Source organism: Sinocyclocheilus anshuiensis, unplaced genomic scaffold, assembly GCF_001515605.1.
Source record: "Sinocyclocheilus anshuiensis isolate Anshui unplaced genomic scaffold, SAMN03320099.WGS_v1.1 scaffold136, whole genome shotgun sequence".
NCBI classification, from domain to species: domain Eukaryota; kingdom Metazoa; phylum Chordata; class Actinopteri; order Cypriniformes; family Cyprinidae; genus Sinocyclocheilus; species Sinocyclocheilus anshuiensis.
In genome coordinates this window covers 720,892-734,352 of record NW_015554074.1, presented here as the reverse complement: position 1 = coordinate 734,352, position 13,461 = coordinate 720,892, and the positions used below count along the sequence as shown (strand labels likewise).

The window sequence follows — 13,461 nt, the reverse complement described above, 5'->3', positions numbered from 1 at the left end:
CATCACATTAATTACCTTTTTACACTTGTCCTCAATTTTCTTTATTTGTTCTGCAAATGTCAACCTCAAGTCAAATATCACGCCTAAGAATTTAAAGGATCCTACCCTCGCTATCTCTCTGCCATACATCCTTAACCTCCTATCTTCCTGAATTCTTTTCCTGGTAAAAAAGACTGTTTGAGTCTTTTCTATTGAGAAGACATCAAATATCCCTTTGGGGCTCCTTTTTATAGTCCAAGTCCTGCCCCTTTTGTTAAAACCCATTACAAATATGGATGGGTAAGTATTCAGGTGAGTGTATATACACTTTCACAAACCCACATAAATATATATACACACATAAAATAACGAAATATTTATAGAAGCAAAACCAGACAAAAACTACAAATACAAATGTAGACATAAATAATAATAAACACATAATAATAACGCCACATTTCTATTATCCCACCCCCCTTATTAACCAGACAATGGACGAGCCGACTTCCGGTTGCTTCGCGCCGAAGCGGCCACACACAGCGGACCTGGCACTATTTATCCAGGCCGCTGGGTGGCGCTCGGGTTTGGCCGGCCGATGGAGGAAAAGCAACGCGAAAGACCGGCAACACAGACGCTGACAAACACTGAACACAGGTATGTATTAACACGATAACATGACAAAACATAGGAACATAGAAACAAAAGACAACTCAGGTATGTATGCGTGTTGTTATGCGCAGCATGGATACTGATGGGGATGGAAATGGAGTGGATATGTTTGCGTGTATGAAGACCAACGTACTAATGGCGTTGCGTGTGCACCCACACCGCCCCAGCAGAGAACGGAGGATGAGGTAAGATGGGGTGGGTGGGTGTGTGTGCGCGCGCGCGCGCGCTGCGCTAACCAACAGGGACAGGTCACTCTGTCACACTGTCCATCACTCGTCTGTTGGCACCTCAGCGCTCAAGTCTCCTTCATCTCACGTCTTCCCTCAGAAATCATCTCCAGCTTTTAAAGCCCTGTGGTTCTGTCCCGATACAAGCTGCCACATAAATCAGGTGCTTTGCACAGGCATTTGGGGGCCTTGCATGCTGAGTGAGTGTTTGAGCGACTTTGCATGTGCAGATGAGTGAAGTTGAACATATGTGGGTAGTCACCATGTATATGTTTCCGGGACAAACCGTACTGTCGTGCATTGCACCATTAACATTTTCGCCATGTCGTTCCTCTTGGAGGTAAGACTACACTGCACTGGTTCAATAACAAGCTGGCGGAGAGGCTAAACATCTGAATAGCGTGGTACAAGATGTACAGCTGGGCTTCTAGAATTCAAGTCATCATTAGAATATGTTTTAACCATGGTGCCTTGCTGCTGTTCCCATCCCTCAAATGGCATGACATGTTTTAACTGATTCAGGCCTCTATCCAATAGAAGATATAGAGTATGATTAAAGGCCCCCTTGTGGTTTGAGAAAAACCAGTGCTTCAAATCCATTGTCATCAGCTGTGGGTTCAGTGATTATGTGAAGTCATCATTGTCCTGAAATGGATGGAGGTTTTAAAACGTATTTAGAGATCAAGCTCAGTGACTTGGTTAAGCCTTGGTCCTGGCTACCAGGTCATAAAAATGGCTCACCTCTGATCCAAAACGTGACCGAACAGCAGCCTGCTGGAGACTTCTGGCAGTAAAATTGGCTCAAGTGTGATCTTGGCCATGGCATCTTAGTCTTAGCATCTCTGATCTGGACAAGTCATCAGCGAGACTTTGCCTAACAGCTAATAAACATGACACTGGAATCTGTACGTTGCATGCTAATACCGGCTGAAAGGGTTTTGCACTTGCAAATAAGTTTATCAGCAATTCGAGATATAGTTGTTTGTTTGCCACTGTTTTACATTTTGCTAAATTAATTGGGTTAACGGCATATATGAGTGTCCATTATTATTTTTTTTTAAAAAGGTTATGTAGTTTTTGTGGTTTCATATGGATTTGAAAACCTTTATATAATTGTCAAGAAAAGTTTATATGTAATGACTAAAAATGTCATGTGGTGTAAGCGTCAAGTAAAAAGTAGAAAAAGTAAACAAAAAATTATAAGTAAAAGTAAAAAAAATCTTTTTTTCTACGTTGTTTGGACTACATGCATGACTTTGATTTGGCAGATAATGTTTTTTATATATTAATAAGCTGAGAAACATTTTTGTAAGAAATAGTAATTACGTCATTATGTCAAACTGAGTTTTTTTTTTTTCAAGAAATTCATCCTTTTATTGAGGCTTTTTTTCATTATGATAACAGGATTTTTTGACTGTATGCACCCCCAAAAATGCTAAAATGGTATTTCAGAAAGTACAAACATGTATATACAGTAATGTATAATATGACTTGCATTTGTCACATATTTTTAAATATGTTAATAAGTAGACAACAACAACCAAAAAAAAAATAGTGTCATGTCATTGACCCAATTAGAAGTTTACTAAGTTCAATCATTGGTATAAAGTAGTTTTAGTGGGACATATTAAGTTAAGAATAGAATGAAAGAGATGAAAATACAATAATAGCATGATCTTGATATCTAGACTAGATCTTTTCTCACTAGTATCGTATGACTGGACTCAGTTCCTTTGGTGTTTCTCTTTATAGTTGGCATGGATGTGAGATTAGTTTCCAGCTGTCCTTGTGAACCTTATCATACTTCAATATTCTGGTTTGTCAGAGAATGAAATAACTTTTCTGTCCCTGGAGGCAGAGTGAGAGCGGCTGGGACCACCTGACACTGGATCACCCCCATGGAATCCTGGAAATGGCGGAGTTCATTCAGCGGAGCCACACCACGGGAGAGCTGGCATCCCTGAATTGTGTTTATTTGTTGGCACCCTGTCGTGAAAACCTTCCCATCAACTGCATATTAATCTTGTCAGCAAATTTCTAAAGGTCTTTCTTCCTTTGCATCCACACCCCTCCCAGCTCAAACTTCTGATGAATTTATGGCCCTCTCCTCACCTCCTCACTCAGCTCAGCCTTGCTCCTGTTCTCCTCCTGTTTCTCGACTCCTCTACTCCTTTCCTTTCCGGTCCATATACATGTCCTGTATATCCACACATGCATTAATACACAGGCTTCATTGGTGACATGTAGCCATCATAGAAGGTCAGTAAGAGCTCCAGTGAACAGAAACCTCTCAATCCTGCTGAGAGCCCATCTACTGGCTAAAGTAATGGCGACAATCACAATCTGGCTGAATACACCTATAGACTGAAAGTAATCATTATTGGCTTACATTCTCTCACTCTGACTGTAAACATTGGACTGGAAAAGGTGCATTGCTAATATAAATCTGCAAATTACCAGGCCCACGTGGTATGTGTGCCGTGCGTGCAAAACTTTATACTTTAAGAAAAGTCTGTCTTAATATGATTTTCCATATTCATTTCTCACAGATGTTTTACCTGTATTTTCAATTATGAAAGGAAATATCTGTTACTGGTAATTTTTTTTGCTAGGACATGTTTTTTTCTTACAGTGACCAGCTCAGCAGGTTACTGTCATTCATAAAATTATAAAAATGTCCTATGTTATGTTAGGCTTATTTATATACTATTAAATTGTTTGTCATTTTATCACTTGTAGTTTGTTTAATTTAGCTTTAATTTATTTTTTAAATTTCCGTTTTAGTAATTTTAACTTAAACTGACAACAAAATCAGTTTTTTTTTTGTTTTTTTTTAGATTTTCATCCAATATTTAGATTTTATTTCAAATTTATTTCAATTAACAAAAATTATTTAATAATAACACTTCTCCTGCCACTAACATGTCCGTTAGTTAAATATTTTGTAATGGCATTTGAATATGCATTAGCGTGTTCATTGTGTGTTCTTTATTTTTGAATGTAAAAATACTATTTTACCCAGTCAAAGAATCTGACAAAGAACATACAATTGAGGCCAAATTCCCGCATGTAAAACATCTACCCGTAAACCTCTTACAGTAGCTTCACAGCCTTATGAAGTTGGTTCAGTATATAAATTAGGGCATAGACTAAAGGTACAGTTCAACTTTGCACTTTTCTGTTGCCTCCCATCAAATTATCAGGTGCTTAATATTTGTGTTTTACAGGCTTTAGGCTGAACATGTGTGTTGGGAATCAGGTTACAAGGGTAGTCTTGCAATTTAGGGGTCCAGTGAGACCTATAGTCAGAATGAGAGGCGAGCATGTCCCCCAGTACATCACAGTTACCACAAACACTGCACAAGACTGCCAGAGAACACACAGAGTACAGCGCCAACATCATCATAACAACAGCTAATCCTCGAGACCTCTGAATGATACGTTTTTGGTGAAGAGTTTTACTGTGTATGATGATGCAAAATTAACAACGTCCATATATGGTGGCCCAGCAGACATCGTTTCAGTCATGGCTAAAACAAATGACATATAAACACCTGCAGTGTAACACACACCCCTTGGAACACTATAGTAACAGTCTGGGGAGTTAGTGTGCCTTACTGAAGCCCAAATGTCAGGCAAGGACTAGGGTTACAGAAGACCTTTAATGCGTGCTCACCCTAGACCAAAGCTGCTTAGATTTACTGAGATGTTGAAATATGGGAAGAAGATCTGGGCCTATCGGGAGTACAGCAGACTGAGCGAAATAAGGAGGGAGGAAGGCTCTGTCACAGTAATGAAGCGGTCCACACTTAATGAAAATGCTGTCCTGTATGGTAATTTATATATATATATATATATATATATATATTCATAATTTGTTATGTCAAGTATAGGAAAATCAAATGAAAACAAGGGCTGCATTTATTTGTTTAAAAAATAGTAAAACCAGTAATATTGTAAAATATTACAATTTAAATGGACTGTTTTCTATTTGAATATATTTTAAAATTTAATTTATTCCTGTCTTGGCAAAGTTGAATTTTCAGCAGCCATTACTCCAGTTTTCAGTGTCACATGATGATTCTAATATGATGATTTTCTGCTCAAGAATCATTTCTTATAATCATCTATGTTGAGCACAGTTGTGGTGCTTTTCAACAGAATGCTGCTTGGCCAATCAGCATGGAGGACCGGAACTAACGGCTGTATAAATTCCATTCCGGCACTGTGTAATGGACTCGAGGGAAACAAAGCCACACTTCCCCTCTAGGACTTCAGTGAAGTGTGATCTTACATCCCTATGAGCATGAAGCTCCATAAGAAAGGGGCTGTTAAATCCCCCTTCCTCTTCAGTGTGGAAAGAAGGATCTCATTGTATAAATATTACACTGTATGGTGGTGTAATAATGAGATTCGAAATGCGTTTGAAATTAAACACGAGGTGCCACAATAAATAAACACTCCATAATGTAAAATGTGCAAGGATAGATTTAAACCGTTTTCTGTTTTGTGGGGCATTGTAATAATGGCACGGGACAAAAAAAATCACCATGATGATGTAATTGAAGCGCACTAGATATTTTATTGCTTTGAGCGATTTATAGCCCTGTGGCATATTGACCAGATAAAATGAAACTCAAGACACCTAAAACAAGCTTTTTCAGACTTCTCTCACTTCCGTCGAAAAAATTTTTTTTCTCAACTAATATGGGATTACGCTTCGCTCTTTTGGAGAAGATCTCTGGAGATCAGACCTGGCTCTGTTTAGCCCGTGCTAAACAGGTTATCTGTAGCGTATGAAGGTGCTAAGCAGAGATCTTTCGTCTGTATGTGTGTGTGCGTGTATGCTTGTTTGTGCAGAACTTCAGATGGGGGTCAGTCTTAATGGTTTTATTGAATTAATCAAATGAGTGGGAGATCAACCTTGGCCAGAGGCTGCAGGAGGCCCGGCGGTGATGGAAGCCCATCGGAATGGGCTGTTGCTCCGCATGCGGAGAGGGAACGAGAGCGCGGGGGCTGCTCTTTAACTTAATTAAACGCTAATATGAAGCAGTCAGTGCGTCTGCCTTTGTTGTACGTGGGTGTTGGGACGGATCTGGGCCTCTTAGTGTGTGCTGAAGCTGCTGAGATGTTATTAGTGCAGGATTACACCAAACCCCGGGGCTCTCTGGCTGGCCGCTTGGCTCTCAGATGGGAGACGATGGTGGAGGGGGTCCTGTGATGTGGGACTGGCGGAGGTGTGATCACTGGCCAAAAGATTAGAGCGAGATCTACGTCTCAATCCCGTCGTGCTGACAGATGGAAGAGAAGCGTGTGGAACCTTGAACGCTCTCGTATAGGATGGTGGCAGCGGTCCTTGACTTGTTTTTTTGTGCGGCGGTGAATGAATTTTGAAAAAAATTAAACATTTTAGGCGAGCTGATGTGTTTATATCTCTTGGTAAACCTTCACATCAGAAATGTGGAATCTTTAGTGTTAATTTGAGAAAGTATTACTGCTTAGTCTATAAAAGTGAACGCATATGTTTGATGATTGACAGGTCGCTCTGCGGTCTGGGTGGTCTTTGCGGTGCTAGCGTGGGGGGAGGGATGGTTATGACAGCTTGCATGCCTTCAAGACATTTTTATTTTGTCCTCCTCCTTTAAAAAAAGCAAAAGAAGTAAACCTTAAAGGGATTGACCATACCCATGTCAGGCATGAATATTGCATCCCCGAAGGCACTTCTGACATGTGGGGCTCCGAGTCCACATGTTCCCAGTAAAAAGAAAAACCATATAGTCTCTAATGAATACAACCTTTCACTGACTTTTTTGGTGTATAATTCGCTTTTTACGGCTCATTTTTGACTTGGTTTACTTTCAATTCTTCACAGGATATAGTCTCGATGCCAAAGGAACTTTACAGATGGTCTTTGAAGGCTTTCACAGTCCAACTGATTTGAACCTTACAAATACACCGATCTAAACACAGATTCTTAGCTGTGATTGCTCTTGTCCTTGCACACACTGTCAGGTTGTCTTAGATGTCCATCATGCAGGGATGTTTACATACCAAGACCCTGGTGACCTTTACAAACATGCATTAATTGGAGATAATTACATCTGTTTCCAACTGAGAGAAACAGCATCCAAAATCCAAACAGATCAGTGGGCAAAACAAAGAGATCCCTAGGATAGGAGATCCCATCATCCCCACTGATCCTCTGCTCGAAATCATGGAAGTTGGATTTTCTTGCCCACACCTGTTGCCAGACAGCTGAACACAATAATATGCAGGGAAGACCGGGGCTAGTTGTCACACTTTGTACTGCAGTGAATATTTCTCATGGTAGGTTTATTTCTGAGGGGTAATATCTGTATTGACACAAACAAAAAGTCTACAAAAAAAAGCCATTGAACTGTTTTTTTGTTTGTTTGTTTTTACTGGAAACTACAATTAAGTAACCTGTTATAGCACTGTTTGTGATTTACTGGATGAGGATTTGGGATAAGAATGTTTAAAAATATTTTTTTCTCATAATTTCTACCTGATCAAATATTATAAAGCTTTGTATAACTAGAAAAATGTATATTCATTATAAATGTGAGTGTTATGATTTTAATAATTTACCTGACCTTTCCATAGAGTTCACCTTTTTATTACAATGCTTATTAATAGACTTTTTAAACTACTGAATAATGGCAAAAAAATTAATTAAAAAAATATTTCAGTGCATACTTTGTCTTATTTTAAAGAACTTTGATTCCCCCTTGGAAGTATCCTGAGGCCCCTTGTTGAGATGTGTTGTATTATAGGCATTTTAGCTCAATTTAAACAGTACAACGATTCTGATACACAAAGCAATAAAGACAAAAACTAGAAGGCTGAATACAAAAAGATTATTGATTGCTGTTTTGGCCAGTTGTAGTAATAATAATTTTAAAGCTAATTGTATTAAAGTGTTTTGAAACAGAAACCAACATATAAAACTAGAGCCCCGATATATCGGTGACAGGCTCATATCGGCCGATAATATCGGCAAAACGATATATCGGTCGGGCTCTATATAAAACTCACTGCTAAAAAAACAACACATTTGTGCAATTGGACTCTAAACCAAAATGTTATAGCCTTTGTGACAACTTCCTGTGTGGCAACTAGCCCCTATCTCCCTTTTGCTATACTTCAAAAATGTAGAAGACTATACATTTTACAAATAAAAATTATAAATTTATTTAAATTTATACATTTTAAATTTGATTGTAGACATGTCTTAAAAGCCAAAGCAGGCACAACGGGTGAATAACACATGGGTGTGACAGACTGGTTGCGTTCAACCATTTTATAATAGGAATTAGTTAGGAACGTGGGAAGAAAGTCGGGTTCTTTTTCACCACATTTCAGTTTGTGCAGTTATATCTGAAACAACGTTTACTTCCATCCAGATCATTTTAGCTTCCTTTGAGTAACCCCAGCTACTCCTGAATATTTGAATAAGATTGACATTTAGTGTGTACTTGACTTAAATAAGCTATTACTATAATTTCCTAGTATGCTTCTATTTGTATATTTTTCTTTTGAAAGCACACAATCACATGAACACCTAATATTTTTTTTTTAGCAAAGCAGCAATCAGTCAATATGTTAATGTATGGGATGGAAAACTTTTGTTGACAAACGGAAGGTCACTTTGCTTGTGTAATACAGATTTATGTCCAGATATGTTTAGATGATGTAAATCAAACCTTTGAAAAACATGTCAAGGACATTTTTCATTCATCACCCCTGCTATATTTGCATCGTAAATCTAAAAGTTGTGTGTCGTTGTAAAAGTGTTTTGTATGTGTCTTTGTTTGCTTTTTAAATTGCGTTGTGTTGTGAGCTTATGTTTGCTTTTTTAATTGCGTTGTGTTGTGCACTACTGGGCCACCGTAGTTTTGGGAACAAATCTCGACATTGTGTCCATAATCGATTTTTATTTATTTTCCTTGTTTAATTGGACAAATGAACTGCATTCCTCCGTCGCAGTATAGGAGCATTATTGTTGGGGACGGATAAACAGACGGTGGTCCAGAACAGATTGTAAAAGACTAGAATAAACAGTGAACACTGAGGGAAGGATTGAATGTCTGTTTATAGGGAATATTATGAAGTGCATGACTCTGAAATGACTAATTACATCAGCTGTGTAGATTTCTGGGGAGAGCTCTTAAAAATGTCTCTCTCTGTGTGTGGGTTCATGGTTGTAATGTGTTTCACGTAGCAATGGGGCGCTTTCAAAGGCTCTTCGCTCTCCACACCTTTGGTGAATCAATAGTTGCTCAGAAAAGAGAACAGGACCGTCTGACAGAAATTACATTCTGAGATTTGGCCTTGGTTGTTTTATCTCAATTTAAAAGTAAACAAACTGGACCACAGGTCATCTGTTATTGCTTGAAATCATTTTCATGGTGGGAGTGAATTCACTGGTGACTGCTTGAATTGACTTTCAACAGTGAAATGTGGTTGCCAGCTGGAACTGATAGAACAAACCAAAAAATAAAGAAGGTGAGGGAATTAAAATGCGAGCAAGGTAGAAATACAGGTTAAAAAAATGAGAGAGAAAGTATGTGTAGCATACAAATCGCTGTAGCAAAATGGATGGTGGCTGATATCAAGATTTGTGGTTATCTATATCTTTTTACATTCAGTAATGTTTTCAGGTAGGCTACTTACAAATTTGCGAACAGAATTGAGCACAAACATCAAATGTAAATTTTAAATAAAATAAAAAATCGCTGATCTTGAGATTTGTGAGAAAACATTAAGTTGGACAGTCACTAAAATCTCAGAAAAGTTTTTGGAAAAGCAAGGGTGCCACCCAGTGGTCATTCCACATGACTAATGCATTTACTAATGCATAAGCCCAGTGCTCACATATAATTAAACAAAGCATATTTAAACGTTAATTAAAAAGTAAACTATATGTAACTAAATCATATATATTTGTTGAATTTATACAATTTACACATTGTATACATATCTTAATTGAACTCTCCACCCTCACCCCCACCCCCCAACAGCAAAAACCTGGCAGTGGAGGAAAAATAAATAAATAGATTTTTTTTTTTTTAGATTGGTCTTATTTATTCATTTAAAATTTTTTTTTTAATTCTATTTGGGATATTTATTTAAACAGAATTAATTAATTAAATATTTTTCTACTTTTTTCCCCTCTTCACTAAATGCAGTTTTCAATCCTACTGTGGACATGCTCTATACAGTATGTTGCCCTGCTTTATTGTCCAATGTCAAATGCCAAGGTTTGTGCCAATGTTTTTGTACTTTGTTATTGTTTATATGTGTTGTGTAATAAGTAATGTTTAAATAAAAAGAGATATAGCGATAAATCGAGAGACACATTCCTGTACATCAAAATAACTCAAAACAAAGTCACCCACTCATTTTACAGTCATTGTTTTTATTAAGAAGTGACACAATCACTGATGGCCAGTCAAAATATTAAAGGGGGAAAATATGTTATGAGGTGAAAAGCGGGCAGTAGATCAGTAAATCTGCCTGATGACTCAAGCGATGGGGAACCGTGGAGATGTCAGGAACATTTCATGCACACTCTCTATGCTGTGCATGTTATGAGTGCTCTGTTATTGCTATGAAAAATATCAGCCACAATATGAAACAAAATTATTTCTGGACTCAACTGTATAGTTTTTGAAATTGGTTCAGACCAAGACCACTATTATTTTCTTCTGTTTACAACTAAAGCAGGAGGTTAAAAGGTTATAGGTTCATACATCTGAGAGAAGGCCTGATGTCTCCACCAAACTGAATCTACAGTCATTATCAGTGGTAGCTATGTTTAAATTCATGTGCTTTTCCATAAAAACACGGCTGTTTGATTAGTTCATCCTGTTCGAGGGGGATTAATACAAAACGTGTTCTCAGGCGTTTAACTTCAACCTTTTTCTGAGGAATTTTTAATATTGGTGGTAGGTGTGACATTTATAGCTTTGAGACCCAGACCAGTCTCATAAAATGCTGCAAGCCTTTTTACGGCTTTATAAATACACACTTCATTTGCTTTTTTCATTACTGTTAGATTGAACAGGTCTGAAAAGGGGTGTCTTGAGGGATTTGTTTCATTATTTCCAAGACACTGATGATTAGGATGTTAACACACAGCAGGAACGTGAGAGGTGGGTGAGAATCGAGGGGGAGTGAGGAGCACTAACTAGGAGTGAAATATGTTGCTGAAATGAGCAGCATCAGTTTCCAGGTGGTGAATTATGAATCCCACCTACGTATGGGCTTGTAACTGTAAATTTAATCCAGGTTATGAGCTCAGTAAAGTCAGTGTGGATCTCCCACCAGGTCACCACAGCTTCAGTCATACAGAAAGATTGAACTAATTTAATTATTTCACTTCAGTGAAAGTCTTGATGACTCACTTCTTCATCTTTTCCACAGAATTAAGCATAACAGAAAACATATGGGCATTAATGTTGGGTGGTTGAGGTTAATCAGAGACATTGGGTAATGTGGGGAACCAAAGATCTGAATCTGATGCATACATTTCTCTCTTTCACAATCAAATAAGTGCCAAAAATGTCCCAGATTACCCTAATTCAATCTTAACTTCTCTATATCCAACCATTGCATTCACATAAGATTGTCTTGATTTATTTGCAGTTCAATGCCAGGACATCATATTATGTACATGAAATATTTCATTATAAAACAGCACTGCTTTTCCTTGGTGGTGCTGCTGCTTCACTTTTGCCAGTAGCAGCACTTGCATTAACCTGCCAGGAAGCCTAAATTTTCTCCTTACATTGAAAACATTTTTTTGGGGGGGTAAAATTCCTTAAAACAGTCTAGATTTACTTAACATGGTTTCACAGAAAGTGTTTTTTTTTTTTAGTCTTGTTTTCAAAAAAAGAATGACAAATAGGTTTTTTTTGCAGCTTGGAATCTCTATTCAAACACACACACACACACACACACTTTAATATTATAAAGAACAAAGTAGCTTCAGTAAGTTGATTTGTGGAAAAATGTACCTTTATGGACTTTAGACAGGTACAAATGACACATCAACTTATAAAAACATCAGCATGATGCTTCAGGATTGTAAAAGCACAAAGCAATGGAGTCTGTTATAACAGTTGACAAGCACGTCAGTTTCATGTGATTGTAAGGACGGCTCTTTCACGTTTCTTTCTCTTTCTCTTTTTCTCTTCAAAGCGGTCTGTGGCATCAGCAAAGAACATTACGTCCTCTTTGCTCTCAATCTCACGCTGCAGGAACTGCAGACCGGCGCTGTTGAAACCCAGGACATCCTGAAAACACGGGTAGATGAGAACACACAGGCTTACACAATCTGATCATATGAGAGGTGTGATCACGGTGGTTAAATCCATCCTGTTTCTAGAACTCACCCTGATCTCTCGCACTTTAGAGATTGTGTTGGTCCTTAACTCGTCAATGACTGACAGTAGCATTTGATTACTGGTGATCTGACCAAAATGAACTCTAGGAAAATGATAAATGATAGGACTGTTAGTCAGGAGCAAATCAAATAATCCCCTCAATGCAAATAAAAGTGTAATTTAATAACAAAATGGTAAAATGAACATAAATCAACATGAAACTGTAATATGTTAAAGCAGTAGCTACAGATGAGTACCTGAGCAGGAAGAAGAGGCAGCGGCACACTAGCTCCACCTCCAGGCCCTGCTGCACGTAACCATTGAAGAGCTTCAGCAGATCCGAGACATACGGAAACGGCAGCACCAGTAGAGACACTTCCAGCTCACTGAAGAGAAAACAGAGCTGAGAATCAGACTGACCCATAAAACATAACAGTACATAACAGATGGGAAAATGTATGAGTTCGAATGCTTTTGACTGGGTTTAGGAAGAGCTCTTACCTGGACCGAACCTTCTTTATTACTTCCAGAACATATCGAGAAGGCTGCAGATACAATGGCAAGTATTAGTAAATATGAGTGATGAATCACACTTTTTAACAAAAAATAGTAATTCAGCTCTTTAGTGTGGTGTATTATTAATTAAAAAAACAGCCGATAGTAAAATTGTTAAAATTTTGTTAAGGTTGATAATCAATAAATAGATAATATTAAAATTCTCTTCCATGAAAAAAAAGAAAACAACTTTTTTTTTTTAACGCTGCAAGAATTTAGGCATCATAACATTGTAACACGTTATTACATTATTAGTGCTTTTAAAAATTAAGTTTAAGTCAGCATTAGATGACAGCAAAGGTTAATCTAAATATAAAAATTAGTGCTGTCAAACGATTAATCGCATCCAAAATAAAAGTTTTTGTTTGCATAATATATGTGTTCTGTGTATATTTATTATGTATATATGAATACACATACATACAGTATACATTTTGAAAATATTTACATGTATTTATATGTCTATATTTATATTCATATAATTTATATTATAAATAAATATATTTAATATATAAACATAACATATGTTTCTGAAATATACACATGCATGTGTGTGTATTTATATATACATAATAAATATACACAGTACACACACATATTATGCAAACAAAAACTTATTTTGG

The 13,461-nt window shown here is 37.4% G+C and overlaps 1 protein-coding gene across 1 annotated transcript in view; it reads right to left on the bottom strand.

Moving 5' to 3' along the window:
• Positions 1 to 11,337: 11,337 nt before the first annotated feature.
• Positions 11,338 to 13,461, bottom strand: part of LOC107668854 (WD repeat-containing protein 3-like) — a 13,671-nt gene continuing 11,547 nt past the window's right edge. Inside the window, 4 exon segments of the mRNA XM_016460875.1 lie at positions 11,338 to 12,193; positions 12,293 to 12,386; positions 12,541 to 12,669; positions 12,785 to 12,828. Coding sequence (XP_016316361.1) covers positions 12,038 to 12,193; positions 12,293 to 12,386; positions 12,541 to 12,669; positions 12,785 to 12,828 — 423 coding nt within the window. The 3' untranslated portion in view covers positions 11,338 to 12,037.